A 14,177-nucleotide genomic window follows, 5' to 3' on the forward strand; every position below is an offset into this window, starting at 1 on the left:
CTACTCGACACTACATCGCCGGATGTTGCCTGCCTTACAGAAACCTGGATGAACGCCTCATCCGCACCCGACATCGCCATAGCCATCCCGGACGGCTACAAGATCATCCGAAAGGACCGCACCAACCAAACAGGAGGAGGAATCACCATTGTTCACAGGAACACCATCCGCATCACGACCACTTCCGACGACTACCTCACAAACGCCGAACACCTTCACTTCCAGATCCACACCGACCCTAAGACCACACTCAGAGGCAACCTTATCTACAGACCACCAGGACCCCGCACACAATTCAGCGATGACATCACTGACTTCATCAGCCCACAAGCCCTCCCCTCCAAGGAATACATTCTACAGGGAGACCTAAACTACCACCTTGAAAAGAAAAACGACTCCAACACCACCACCCTTCTGGACAACCTGGCCAACCTCGGACTCGAACAACTTGTCAATACCCCCACCCACTATGCCGGACACACGCTCGACCCAATCTTCACCTCCAGCAAGCACATCTCCTTCAATCAGACCACACCTCTCCACTGGACGGACCACAGCTGCGTTCACTTCAACTTCAAAAAGACCATGACCCACAACCCCCCACAACCTATTCCCCGAAGAAACTGGAACAAAATTACCGCCGACCAGCTCTTCACATCGCTACACCAAAACCCTCCAGCCAAATCATCGGACCCAAACCAAGCAGCCACCAACCTCACACAATGGATCACCCACAGCGCAGACGAACTAGCACCCTTGAAGAATCATCAAATCAAGCATGGTAACAAAAAAGCCCCCTGGTTCAACGATGACCTTAAGAAATCCAAGAAGTTATGTCGTACCCTCGAGAAAGCCTGGAGAAAAAACCCTACCACTGACAACCTGACCACCTTCAAGAACGCTACCCGCAAACACCACCAACTGATCCGATCCACCAAGAAATCAGCATTCAAGGATCGACTTGACAACAACGCCCACAACAGCAAGGAACTATTCAACATCGTCAAAGATTTCACCAACCCCACCGCCGGCACCAACGACATCACTCCCTCCCAAGACCTCTGCGATTCCCTAGCCTCTTTCTTCTACAACAAAATCGCCGACATACATAACAGCTTTGAAAACCAGACCGGAGACCAGTCCACTGAACCAACACCCCCCTCTAACAACCTCTGCGCCTGGAACCCAATCACCACTGAATACACCATCCGTCTGATGAACTCCATCCACTCAGGATCGCCAACCGACCCATGTCCCCACCACATTTTCAACAAAGCAGACTCCATCATCGCACCCCATCTCCGAGACGTCATCAACTGCTCCCTCAACTCCGCTACCTTCCCGGAAAGCTGGAAACATGCCAAACTCAGCGCCCTCCTAAAGAAACCCACAGCAGACCCCACTGAACTTAAGAACTACCGCCCCATATCGCTACTCCCATTCCCTGCCAAGGTTATAGAGAAAGCCGTCAAACAATCAGCTTGCCGCCTTCCTCGAAGCCAACAAATCCCTCGACCTCTCACAGTCCGGCTTCCGAGCCAAACACAGCACCGAAACCGCCCTCATCGCAGCAACAGATGACATCCGAACTCTACTGGACAACGGAAAAACAGCTGCCCTCATCCTACTTGACCTCTCCGCAGCCTTCGACACAGTCTGTCATAGCACCCTCATACAACGCCTCAGCAACGTCGTAATACAAGGAAAAGCATTGGACTGGATCATCTTGTTCCTCGCTGGAAGAACTCAGAGAGTCCGCCTCCCCCCTTTTAGATCTGAGGCCACCGAAGTCATCTGTGGCGTTCCACAAGGATCATCACTCAGTCCCACCCTCTTCAACATATACATGAGTCCCCTCGCATCCATCGCACGCCAACACAACCTCAACATCATCTCCTACGCAGACGACACCCAGCTGATCCTCTCCCTCACCAAAGATCCAAACACCGCCAAAACCAACTTACACAAAGAAATGAAAGAAGTCGCCGAGTGGATGAAGAACAGCCGGCTAAAACTGAACTCGGAAAAAACGGAAGTCCTCATCTTAGGATCATCCCCCTCTGCCTGGGACGACTCATGGTGGCCACTGGCACTGGGAACCGCACCTATACCTACGGACCACGCACGCAACCTGGGCTTCATCCTGGACTCCTCCCTCTCAATGACCAGACAATTCAACGCCGTCTCATCCTCATGCTTCAACATCCTACGCATGCTCAAAAAAATCTTCCGATGGATCCCCACCGAAACAAGAAAGACGGTCACCCACGCACTGGTCACTAGCCGACTGGATTACGGAAACACCCTTTACGCCGGAACCACAGTCAAACTACAGAAAAAACTCCAACGCATCCAAAACGCTAGACTCATACTGAACATTCCCCGTCAAGCTCACATTTCCGGTCACCTGAAAGACCTCCACTGACTCCCCGTCAACAAGAGAATAACGTTCCGTCTCCTCACCCACGCACACAAAGCCCTCTACGACTTAGGACCCGAATGCCTCAACACGCGACTGTCCTTCTACACCCCCACCCGCCAACTACGATCATCCAATCAAGCCCTCGCCGCAATTCCCCGCATCCATAGATCCACCATGGGAGGAAGATCCTTCTCCTACTTAGCGGCCAAAACCTGGAATTATCTCCCACCCACCTCCGCCTTGTACAGAACCACCTCTCCTTCAGAAAGCAACTTAAAACTTGGATATTCGATAAGTAAAATACACCCCCCCCCCCCCCCCCCCCAAGCGCCTTGAGACCCTCTGGGTGAGTAGTGCGCATACAAATCTCTGAACTTGAACTTGAACTTGACGGAGAGCCGGCTGGAGAGACGGAGGCAGAGCCCAGTGAAGGAGTGCAGGCGGCCGCTCACAACAACTCAGCAATGGAGACGGACCGGTCCCGCCCCCTCCTCAGAACCAGCACGGGCAGAGCTGGCAATCACTGTGACGTCACCGAACGGTGTCAGCCTCGGTAGGGGGAAGGCGGAGAGCTGCGGCTCACGTACATAGGGATAGTTCGGTTAAATACATAGAGATTCTCCTCGCGCTAAGTAGGGGCGGGGGAAGCCAAAGAAAAGCGCAGCAAATTAATCTCCACGTGCTGCTGGAGCGCGCGCCCGAGCATCATGTGACTTGTAAGGCCGGCGCTGCTGAAGAGAAAAAAGAAAGTTCCCTGTGCGCCCTACAGAGTGTTGCTGCGGAAGGAAACTGTAGTTAGGCACTGCTGCTTCCGGACTACCCGGAAGTTAGGTATGGTATTAACAACCAACAGAAAGCTAGATTACAACAGCAATGCCAGAGTTAAACCAATGGTAAGTTGCTTAACAAATTACACTAAGTTTCAGCCAACATACACATCACTAGACAAGATCCTCCCTCTCCAGAGATCCTCATCTAAAAGAATGCAGAGATCAGCGCCCTGGTTCTCTGACCGTTTAAGAGAACTAAAATGCTGCTGCAGGCAACGAGAGAGAGCCTGGCGTATGGATTTTCTTCCGGAAAAAAAAGACGCTTATAAAGAGGCATTAAAAACTTACAGAGATGGGATCAGAACAGCGAAAGCAACTTTCTATTCTGACAAAATCCTTGAGGCCAAATCAAAGCCCAGGGAAATCTTCCAGATAATAAAAAACTGCTCAAATGTCACCACTGCCCCCCCTCCGATTAAAACCCAAGATCAATGCAACGAGCTTGCGGACTTTTTTCACAATAAAGTCCTGAAAATTTACTCTACCTTTCAAACAGGACTCACAGCTCCTGAGATAGCTTACCCATCCTCTCCTAGAACACTCCCCCCCCCTTGTCCAGCCAACCCTCGAGCACTTCCCTCCCTTGGACCTCGACACCCTTGGTGAAATGGCACGACAAGTCAAATCGGGTTCCCCACGCGACCCAGCCCCACCAGAAGTTTTGATGCAAGCACATGAAGCCACCCTGCCTGTTATCCTAGAACTCCTTAACACATCCATAGCCTCATGTGTTGTTCCTACAGCATGGAAACAAGCCATGGTGCGGGCGCTGCTGAAGAAACCAAATTTGAACCCTGACGATTATTCCAACTATCGTCCCATCTCTCTTCTCCCTTGGGCTGGCAAGGTGTTGGAAAAATATATAAACATCCAACTGGTCCAGTTTATTGAAAACCACTCCTTACTGGATACATCCCAGACAGGTTTCAGACCAAAACATGGCACCGAAACTGCCTTATTAGCGGTCGCCGAGGAATCTCGAAGGGTTCTAGATCAGGGAGGATCAGTAGCAGTGATCCTCCTTGATCTAAGCGCCGCCTTCGATACGGTCAGCTATGCCACCCTGTTGAACCGTCTCCGGGACATCGGAGTCTCTGGCGACGCTCTAAGGTGGTTCGGCTCCTTCCTGTCCGACAGATCTTTTCAGATCTTCGATGGTGACACAATATCAACCAGCAAACCCCTCAGCTGCGGAGTACCACAGGGCTCCTCTTTGAGCCCTGTGTTATTCAATGTCTACATGAAACCACTGGCTGGAATCGTCGAACCGTACGGCATCAAAATTGTGTCGTACGCCGACGACACTCAGTTAGTGGTGTCATTGGCTCAAGAAAACATCAGTCACCCCCAAGGAGGCCTGCTGAGCTGCCTAGAGGACATCAAGGAGTGGATGACCAGCTCCTCCCTCAAATTAAATGGAGATAAAACAGAGCTTATGCTCCTAGGCCCAGCTTCACCAACATCTTTTATCTCCTTGTGGCCCCAAGCCCTGGGCACTCCTCCCACCCCCAAGGAAAGCGTTAAGAGCCTAGGAGTGTGGCTGGACAGCAGGATGTCCTTTTCCACCCAGGCGACTAAGCTGTCCGCCACTTGCTTCGGTATTCTCAAAACGCTAAGGAAGGTCCTTCCACTGCTACCTCTAGAAGCAAAAAAGTGGCAATCCAAGGCCTCATTCAGTCCCGCCTCGATTCAAACAATGCTCTATACGTAGGGGCCCCCGAGATGACTCTCCGGAAATTCCAGATAGTGCAGAACTGCGCAGCACGCACCCTGTTAAAGATTCCACGAACCCAGTCAGCCAGACCGGCATTGAAAAGTCTTCACTGGCTGCCAGTTAAACACAGAGTGTCATTCAAGGCGCTGTGCATCGCACACCGGGCATTTTGGAAAACAGGACCTGCTATTAACAGCAAGCTTGTCATTCCCTACCACCCAAACAGGAATCTCCGCTCCTCCGAGGCTCTCCTGGCAGTGGTTCCTCGAGTGAAGAGAGCTAGATCCGGGGGTAGGCTGTTCTCATTGAATACCGCTAAACTTTGGAACACCCTCCCCCTCTCACTCCGTTCCAACTCGGACCTGCTGTCATTCCGCAAAAAACTGAAGACTTTATTATTCTCCCACGCCTCCGAGCTTTAATGTGTCACGTCATTGTCCCTCCGATTCTTACCCCTAGCGCTTGGACGCCCCCGGGCAGCAATCGCGCTTAATAAATCGATTTCCATTCCATTCCATTCCATTACTTTAGTCTCGCTGAAACAGCGCATGCAGCGCATGCTGCGCTGCTAAGCCGAGACCTAAAAAATGTAAGCAGGTATATTGTCTCCCCAAGAAACAATTCTTGCAAATATATATGAAATTACAACATATATGGTAGTAAGGGCTTTAAGTGGCCAGGGTCCCACCGGTGCTCAGCACCGGCAATTCTAATAAGCAGGTGCTGAGACGGGACCCCATAGGACTCTCCTTTTTTGCTCTCACTTTCAGGATGAAAAAACAATCTTAACTCTGCAGCAATAACACCCTTCACTGCCTTTGATGTAACTTAAAAGAGTCTCGGTATAGTACTTTCACAGACTTATCATTTCAGAATGGAAACATTTTCAATATTCTATACAATGAAGTCATAGTTGTTGCTTATTTATCTTATGCAACTAACAACCACTGGCAAAGCCAATATTCCTGGCTTGTTGTAGGTGTAATGTCACTTCTTGTACTATATATCTGGATGCAATGACAGAAGCAGCAAATTACCAGTCCTAGCACACTGCTAAGCACAGCATTTTAGCTTGCTTTTTAAGCCGCTCCCTAATTACATCGGCCACGCCCCTCTGAGAGAATCTCCGGCTATTTCATCCCACTTAAAGCCCTGATGGTAGTAGGTATTTTAGTGTTGTGTGGTGATACATATGGTAACTAAATAAAAACTAAAACATAGGAAAGGAAAGATGTTGCCTCCTGGCACAAACGAGGAATGCTCTACCAAACATTTTACTGAATACACATAAAATGTCTGGGTATTTATGTGCCTAGTGCAGGATCAAGGTGCAATCCCAGCAGAAGGATTTCAGCCTTTCATCATTCTGAGATTGATAAAATGAGTATCACTGAGTTGACTAATAGCAATGCTTGTAATTATCAATGCTTAAAATGTCTAACCTACATTATTTGTTAAATCACAGTCAACATAGTTCTCAATTGAAATTCAGTTTAGAAAGGACACACTGTAACACCAAAATAGGTCTAAAAGCTACTGTAACACACCAGTTTTGTTTTTAAAAGAAAAAAAGTATCTCAAAATCCCTTTAACTCTCTGAATAATGCATGGGGTGACGAAGTATGTTGTACGGTATCTGTTATATATAGATTTATAACGTTATGTTATATATAGATTTATAACGCGCTCCGATAGTCAAGACTGTCCTGGCGCGGGGAAGAAACTGAATCAGAGTGGTTAGGGAATCAGCTATTCATGGATTTATAAAAAGGTGAGTTTTTAGCAGTTTTTAAAAATTTATCAGGTTGGGAGCATGTCTGAGAGCATCAGGCAGGGCGTTCCACATTTGAGATTTCAGAGATTATTCAGGATGATTCAAGGGTTTTCTGTACTACTGTGTCATTTTGGTTCCAAAAGTAGCTTGAATTATATATGTTGGTAGTTGTCTGTCGTGTTAGGTTTTGCAGCACACTGCTTAGAATGAATCTACCCTATTTTGTTCACTTGCACAAACACTGGAGCAAATGTACATTTGTTGCTATTAGCTAATGAGGCAGGCTTAAAAAAAACAAAATAACACCGGATTGCACCAGATGTGGTCAGCTGTGCAAAGAAAACACTTCCTCGGGTCATGATCTTGCTCTTCATGCATTCACTTTGCCCCAGTATTCCTTTATTTCCCAGGATCAAATATTAAAAAGTGAAAGTGCCCATGGATCTGGGTGTCCCCTGTACTTAGACTCTCTACCTGAAGTTCTTGCTGGCCAGAGGGTAAAAAGCAAGACCCTAAGACATGCCGTCTCCATACTGCAGCTCACAGTACTCACTGGACCCAGCTCTACAGACTACAGGGCAAGGTTTGAGGCTGTGCTTTGTGCCCGGTACCCTTCTCTGCCAGAGTGACAGTATGATAGTAGTTATTATAGCCTTATAGCCCGCCGTAGAGGGCTTTACCAGCTATTAAAGGCCCTCTCCAGCGTTAAAGGCCCCGAGCCGAAGGCGAGGGCCTTTAACAAGGGAGAGGGACTTTAATAGCGGTAAAGCCCATCTACGAAGGGCTATAAGGCTATTAGAACATTCAGCCACTAGAGGACAGAATGTTCTAACAAAAAAAACAAAGCCTTTTGGGAGCGTGGGGGGATTGGAATCCCCTCAGGTTCCCTGAAGCCTTTGTTCACAGCCAGAGCTGTGAATAAAGAAACATTGGAATGTTGGAGCTCCAGGCTTATACCAGCCATTATAAGACCGGAGCACTCCATTGTTTTCAATGGAGCTCCCAACATTCCAATGTTCTAATAGGTCTTAGCATAGCGCCTGGGCTATTATTATGAATCTGGAGAGGGAACAGATTTTATTAGAAACAATGTTGCTACAGGGGCACACCATGCTTGTCTTAGACATGCTCAAATTCGGATAGAGTTTCAGTGTCAAAACCAGTAGATTTTGTGATATTCCTGGTTGATATTGGTCTACCTCATACGCATCTTGATGCCCCAAGCATGCTTTATCATGACCCCTTTATCCTCACCCACAGCTACAGCATCCTGGAGGTACAGTGAAAGGAGAGGAAATAAGGAAATGTAACCAGGGCTACTAGAATTAAACAATTATGCAGCTGTGATGTGTTCCGCATTGTTATGGATTTGCCACTCTTGCCACCTAACCCATCAGCAGCAGCATCATTTTCAGAATTTAACAACAAAGAATTCTAGTTAAAATGGATCAAGAGTTACTAAAACACTGCTATAAGTGGTGCTACTACCTGGAAGATCAACTGCAAAGGGTCACTGATCATCTTTTTGTGACTGATTTCTCTGTTTATGTGTTAAATTGATACTAATGAGGCGTAACATTTGCCTAAATGGTGATCACACGTGCAAAATAGTCCCTAACATGTTTCTGAATTACGCTGCATCATTTGCATTTTCTTGCAACAACATTTAGCCAACTCTGGGGCATGGTTTGATCCTCTCCCTGCATAATTCCAGTGGCCCTTATTATAGGTCAAGCCAGAGGCAAGAAAATAATATACCAGATATTCAAAAAGATGCAAGAGGAGGAATTGGCAGAGAATGAATACTAGCAAGGGTAATTAGGGCCATGGTGAGAGACATAGATAAATGTAAAGACATAGAGAGAGTGATGGGAAGAAAAGGAAAGGAGTTTGAGGAGCTGGGAAGGAAAAGAAGGAAGGAAAGAAAACAAGAAAGGAGGAATGGACGAAAGGAAGCAAGAAAGACAGAACACAAGAAAAAAGGATACGAAATGGGAAAAAGAATTGAAGGACACTGAAAAAGGAATGAAATGTAGAAAAAAAGAAACATAACAAAGAAGACAGAAAGGGTGAAAGGAAACAGAAATAAAAGAAAGAAGAAAAAGAAAGAAGGGTGAAAGGGGAAAAGAAAGAAAGATGCATAAAAAGAAAGGGAGAAAGAGAGAAAAAAGTAGGTTGGGGGAACATTGAAAGAAAGAATAGATGGAAGGAAGGAAATTGAAATAGAAAGAAGGGCATACAACTATGGAATCAGAAAGTGCAGAGGAAAACATAGAAAGGAAGGTGGAAAGAAAAAGACGAAGGCATTATAAAAGGAAGTAAAGCTAGTACAAAAGGAAGGAACCACAAGGAAGAGAAAGCAAGAATTAAGTAAACACAGAAGGAAAGATCGATAGTAGTAAAAACACAAACAAAAAAAAAATAAAAAGGAAGAAAAGGGAAAAAGAGAAAGAAGAGACAACTAAGAAAAAAAAGAAAGAATGAAAAACAAAAAAAGAAGACTGTAGAAAAGAATCGAGAAGGAAAGAACTGAAGTCCATAATTGGTGTTTGAATGACCCCTTTAATTTGCATGATTTAGTACATTGTTGTACGAGGGTACTGATACTATTACTAATTCAACCCATAGTCCCTCCTAGCCAACACAAAAAACACACACCACAGATGCTATAGTGTGTTCCTGCATTACCTGATAGTCTTTGTTGATTTTATGCTGAAGGATCAACATGTCCCTGGTCTTCTCCAATTCGAGAATGGTTTCTGCGTGCTCTGCCTCCATATCCTGGAACTTCTTTGTCGGGGTCTCCAAGGAGCCCTCCTTCATCTTTTGCCATCTTGTCACTGGGTTCTCTTCCTGTGTGACCTCCAGCCCATTAAGCTTATTTTCAGAGCTCTCCGTATGTCCCACCTCCATTTCATAGAGCTTCTTTCCAGAGGTCTCCATATGTCCCCCCTCTGTCTCATAGAGGGAGTTTCTAGAGGTCTCCATATGTCCCACCTCCGTCTCGTAGAGGTTCTTTCTAGAGGTCTCCATATGTACCATTTCCATCTTGCGCAACTTTCTTGCTGGGTTGTCAATCCAAGCACTTTCATCTTTCTCGACCGGAGTCTTCTCGTCTGCTTTCTTCTTTGCCTCCACCTTTTCCTCCCAAGCTGCCTGGGGAATGCCCAGCCTCCGCAATCCATCTGTGATGAGTGACTTATATGAGAGTGGAGAAAGAAAGGAGCTCATATCAGTGAAGCTGTGGATGAGAAGACTTCATCTACAGACCATCTACAGATTAACAGAAATAATGAATTAGTCATGTGGCAACTATTAACATGTCTAAGTTTGGAAATGACATATAGAACTCTTGCATTAAGAACCCATGCAGCATTCACGAGTCAGCCATCATCCCGAGCTAAGTACAATTCTTTTCCCAACACTTCGGGTTGTAAATTAGAATGATAATCATCGTTTAAGGAGCAATCAGCCTTACTGACCTGACTGGCACAACTTACCTCTATCATACACTTAAGAGTGTCAACTATCCCATCATATACTTAAATCACTTTTTTGTCATAGATCTATCATATTTATTAGGTCAAATGGTCAAGTCCAGAGTTTAATGGCAGGGTACGACCAGTCATTCACTGAAGGAGAGGGGAACATTTGAATTTTGCCTTTGGTGTCCAAATGTATAGACACCAGTCATGATCAGCTCTTTATGGCCCACGTTTACCCGAGTGAGCCCAGTGTACTAACAGAACAATAGGACACTCATGGAAATTTACCCATATGTATAATAGGACACACTGATTACTAACTTGGCTTAGTCATTGCTAGACTGAATATATGTGCTACTTCTCAAATCGAAATTCATATTTCTTCAAATAATCGAGTCTTCATGTTTGCGATGGATTCCATCCCTGGTGCAGCACCAAGACAGCAAAACTTTCTGTTGGCAGATGATGACCTCTGCCAACGAGTACCTGCCCATTTTCCTTGAATTCTTTGGCAGGTTTTGACATGATCATTCTTGATGGACTATTGCCTACTCACTGCATATCAAGGATGTGCAGGAGGAAATTCTGAGAAGGTTGCCCGTCTTTCTAATTGGGTGGACTTAAGTCAGATGGAAGACTGAGGCTGCCCCCAGCCTTCCCTTGAGGGTGCCGCATAGATTGACTGTGCTTCCCGAGGTGTTCACTCTATATGTAAATATAGTGGGGGTCAGTGGATTTGGACCCTCACGTTTACTGATGGCACATATCTTTACCTCCAAAGCCCAAATCATGAGTCAGGCAGAGCCTAAGTACTGTGTAGACTTCCCCTCCGCCTTATTCACAGTGGGCCAGTGTTTCCACACCTGTTTTTCCCAGTATCCGATCTTTCAAAGTAAACATTTCACCCAGAAACATAGCATGAGGTTTTGACTGCAGCAGAAGCCAAAGCTAATTTCCTGTTTTTTCCTGGTGGGGCAGTATAAAATGCTGCCTGTGCCAGAACTTTCTTTTCATTTTCCTCCCATAGTCACCAGAACTTTTCTCCCGTCCACTCTGACTCAAAGGTGTATATTTACCATCCACATGTAGAAGGTGGCACATGTATGTAGTAAAAAAATGGAACATTGGGAAATCTGTGCGGTGATCAATACATCCGGTCTCACGTGGTATAATAGCAGTCATCTGGATATGTCTCAGCGCGGGGACACACCGTTGGTGTAACCATGCACTCTATAAATGAATAAATATAAATATGATATATAATATAATTCCTCATTACAAGGGGCTTTACCACATGGTAAAGGTAAATTTGCTTGTACATATACCATCCCACCACTACTGTGCAACTCAGAAGCAAGGCAAAAGTTTAATTTGTGGGTCACATCGCACCAAACACCTAATAAGCTGTCTCAATCATATACTGGAATGATGTCACTGCATTTCCTTGAGCTCGACCCTATACAATCACAGCCCTTTACACTCTCTGCTTTGTCTTCCAGTGACAGTAATGAAGTGTGTCTTGCCTGGACACCCTCTAACAGGAATCACCATTTCTTACTCCGTTGTCACCTTTAGCTAAATTATTCAAAGCAACATGTGACTTCTTTAATTCTAAAATGTTTAATTTGGGGCTTTACACTTAGCCAAACTATTTCTCACCCAAACTGTTCTAGAAGCCCTGTCCAGACCAAATAACCTTGATGCCAGTTTCTGCTGTCTGACCCACTACTCCTTTACTTTTCCTTTCCATCACCTTAAATAGCTGTTCTATATACATATGATAATATAGCTATCATATTTCTATCATGACAGCAATGTAAAAGATCATCTGCCCAGAACCATACTAATAATCTGTGCTCTTGGCCTTTTGACATCAACTCCAATAATGCACTACAGTGGTTTGTATGGATGCATGTGGGCACATGGTAGTGTTGTTAGGTTTTCCATGTTTCTATCAGATTGTCAGCATGGTCTCTCTTGAAACTAGTCATTTAACATAGGATGCAGGAAGCTTTAACAAGTACCTTCTGTTAGAAATTGGATTGTTGGTTGACTGCGGTGTGAGCCCTGGTCCATAACCAGCCACACTGGCAGGGTGACCCACAAAAAATCACTAAATTAACCTGCACTTAACCCCAAGTAGCTTTGCACAAAAAGCTGTCAGTCTTAACTTAAAGGCAATGTGTAAAGTAATTATGTGCAAACTGTAATAAAGTGAAAACACAACACAAGAACAATCCCCACCAATTTAGAAAAACTGAGTACATTTTAATAAAATATTTGACACCCAAACAACAAAAATCGAATTGGTCGAAACAGAGAACCAAGCGCCAACCGCATCTAGTTACGCGAGGCCGGTCAAGTTCCAAAAATAGTACCAACCACAGTGGAGCACGGGTCAGATACAAGAAATGGATTAGGCCCAGTTGGTGCTTACCTTCGGACGTAGAAGAATTTTCAAGAAAAATATTCAGAGAAGGCAACGATCAGTGGGGCAAGGCTGTAGGTGGTATCCGGGGAAGGAGCATCGTTTTTGGGGAACTGCTGGGTGAAGTCGCGTGAAGATTTCTACGTTCGGAATTAGTCACTTTCATGGAGTCAAAAACATCTAATGGGACGAGGCAAGAGGCTGTAGCCAAAGACAATTCTAGGAGGTTGGATACTTCTTTGGTGAAGGACTGCTCAACAGTACTAGCTGCTGCAGAGAAGAAAGAAGCAAAAGCAGCCGCAAAGTCAGACCGAACGGCGATGCACCTTGGGAGGATTGACGAGTATGCCGATCCCAGCCTTCCCTTTTTTCTCAAAGCAGTTTCTAGCCAGAACTTTTCCCAAGTTTTGTTTTTGGGTTATATGGGCACCTTTAGCACCACGACCAAGGGTCCAGGACTGTTGGGGCAGCACTTGAGAGTTCAGGACTCACTCAGGCTGGGTCCAGGTATGGGTTCAAGGTGGCGGGAGTCTTTTCTGTCCCTGTGGCTCAAGAGGCCAGAAAACTAGCCCTTAGAGACATTCTGGTAGTCCTGGGTTCAGGTAAAGATGTAGGCCTCAGACAGCAGGGGTGGTCTCTAAGGGTTCAAGTCAGGTTGCAGGCACCGGAGTAGTCCTTCCAGGTGAAGCAAAGCAGTCTTGTGGAGTACACAGCAGGCTACAGCAGCAGACAATCCTCTGCAAGTCCTTTACTCAGGTCCAAAATGTGAACTGAAAAGTGGATCTGAGAGCCCAATTTTCATACCAGGTACCGTCTTCAAAGTTAGGAGAAGTTTTTAGAGATTTCTCTTTGAAGTGTTTGGAATTTCCTTACTCCACTGCCCTTACAGCCTACCTGACTGCAAAGACAATGTGGAGGTGACAAGCACTTTGTGTGAAGGCAGCGCACAGCCTATTCAGTTGCAAGTGGGGCTATGCCCAGCTCTGCCCCCATCCTGCCAGCAGATAACCAATTCAGACACACCTAATCCATCTATTGTGTAACTGTCTGGGAAGAATTCACAAAGTCTTACTTTTAGTTACACTGAGTCCTGTGACACAGGGGAGGTGGCAGATACCAAATGGCTAAGGGCAAAAAATGCGAACTTTCTATAACTGCCATTTTCAGAATTGTAATTTAAAATTTAACTTTACCAATTAATAGGATTTTGTTATTAAAATGTTAAATATACCAAATGAAATGCTTATCAGTCGCCATTCAAAAGTTAGCATTTATTACATGTAATAGGGCAACTCTATGTTATCCAGTGGGACAGGTAGGTCTCACTGAAGTGAAAAAAGAATGTTAAGGTTTTCACTATCAGGACATGTAAAACTTAAAAGTGCATATCCAATCCTTTAATAACAATTCATCCCGCCCTATGAGCTACCTAGGACTTTCCTTAGGGGTGATGTATATGTAAAAAAAAGGAAAGTTAAGGGCTTAGCAAGGGGGTTATATTGCCAGGTCAAATTAGCAGTTTAA

At 45.4% G+C, this 14,177-nt stretch overlaps 1 protein-coding gene across 1 annotated transcript in view; it reads right to left on the reverse strand.

Moving 5' to 3' along the window:
- Nucleotides 1-14,177, reverse strand: part of LOC147715158 (X-linked retinitis pigmentosa GTPase regulator-interacting protein 1-like) — a 306,245-nt gene that overhangs the window by 140,495 nt on the left and 151,573 nt on the right. Inside the window, exons 12-13 of the mRNA XM_086920416.1 lie at nucleotides 9,738-9,938; nucleotides 9,429-9,692 (exon numbers count right to left, since the gene is read on the reverse strand). Coding sequence (XP_086776542.1) covers nucleotides 9,429-9,692; nucleotides 9,738-9,938 — 465 coding nt within the window. The remainder of the gene's footprint in view (nucleotides 1-9,428; nucleotides 9,693-9,737; nucleotides 9,939-14,177) is intronic.

The sequence above is a fragment of the Lissotriton vulgaris genome, chromosome 5 (genome assembly GCF_964263255.1).
Source record: "Lissotriton vulgaris chromosome 5, aLisVul1.2, whole genome shotgun sequence".
Taxonomy (NCBI): domain Eukaryota; kingdom Metazoa; phylum Chordata; class Amphibia; order Caudata; family Salamandridae; genus Lissotriton; species Lissotriton vulgaris.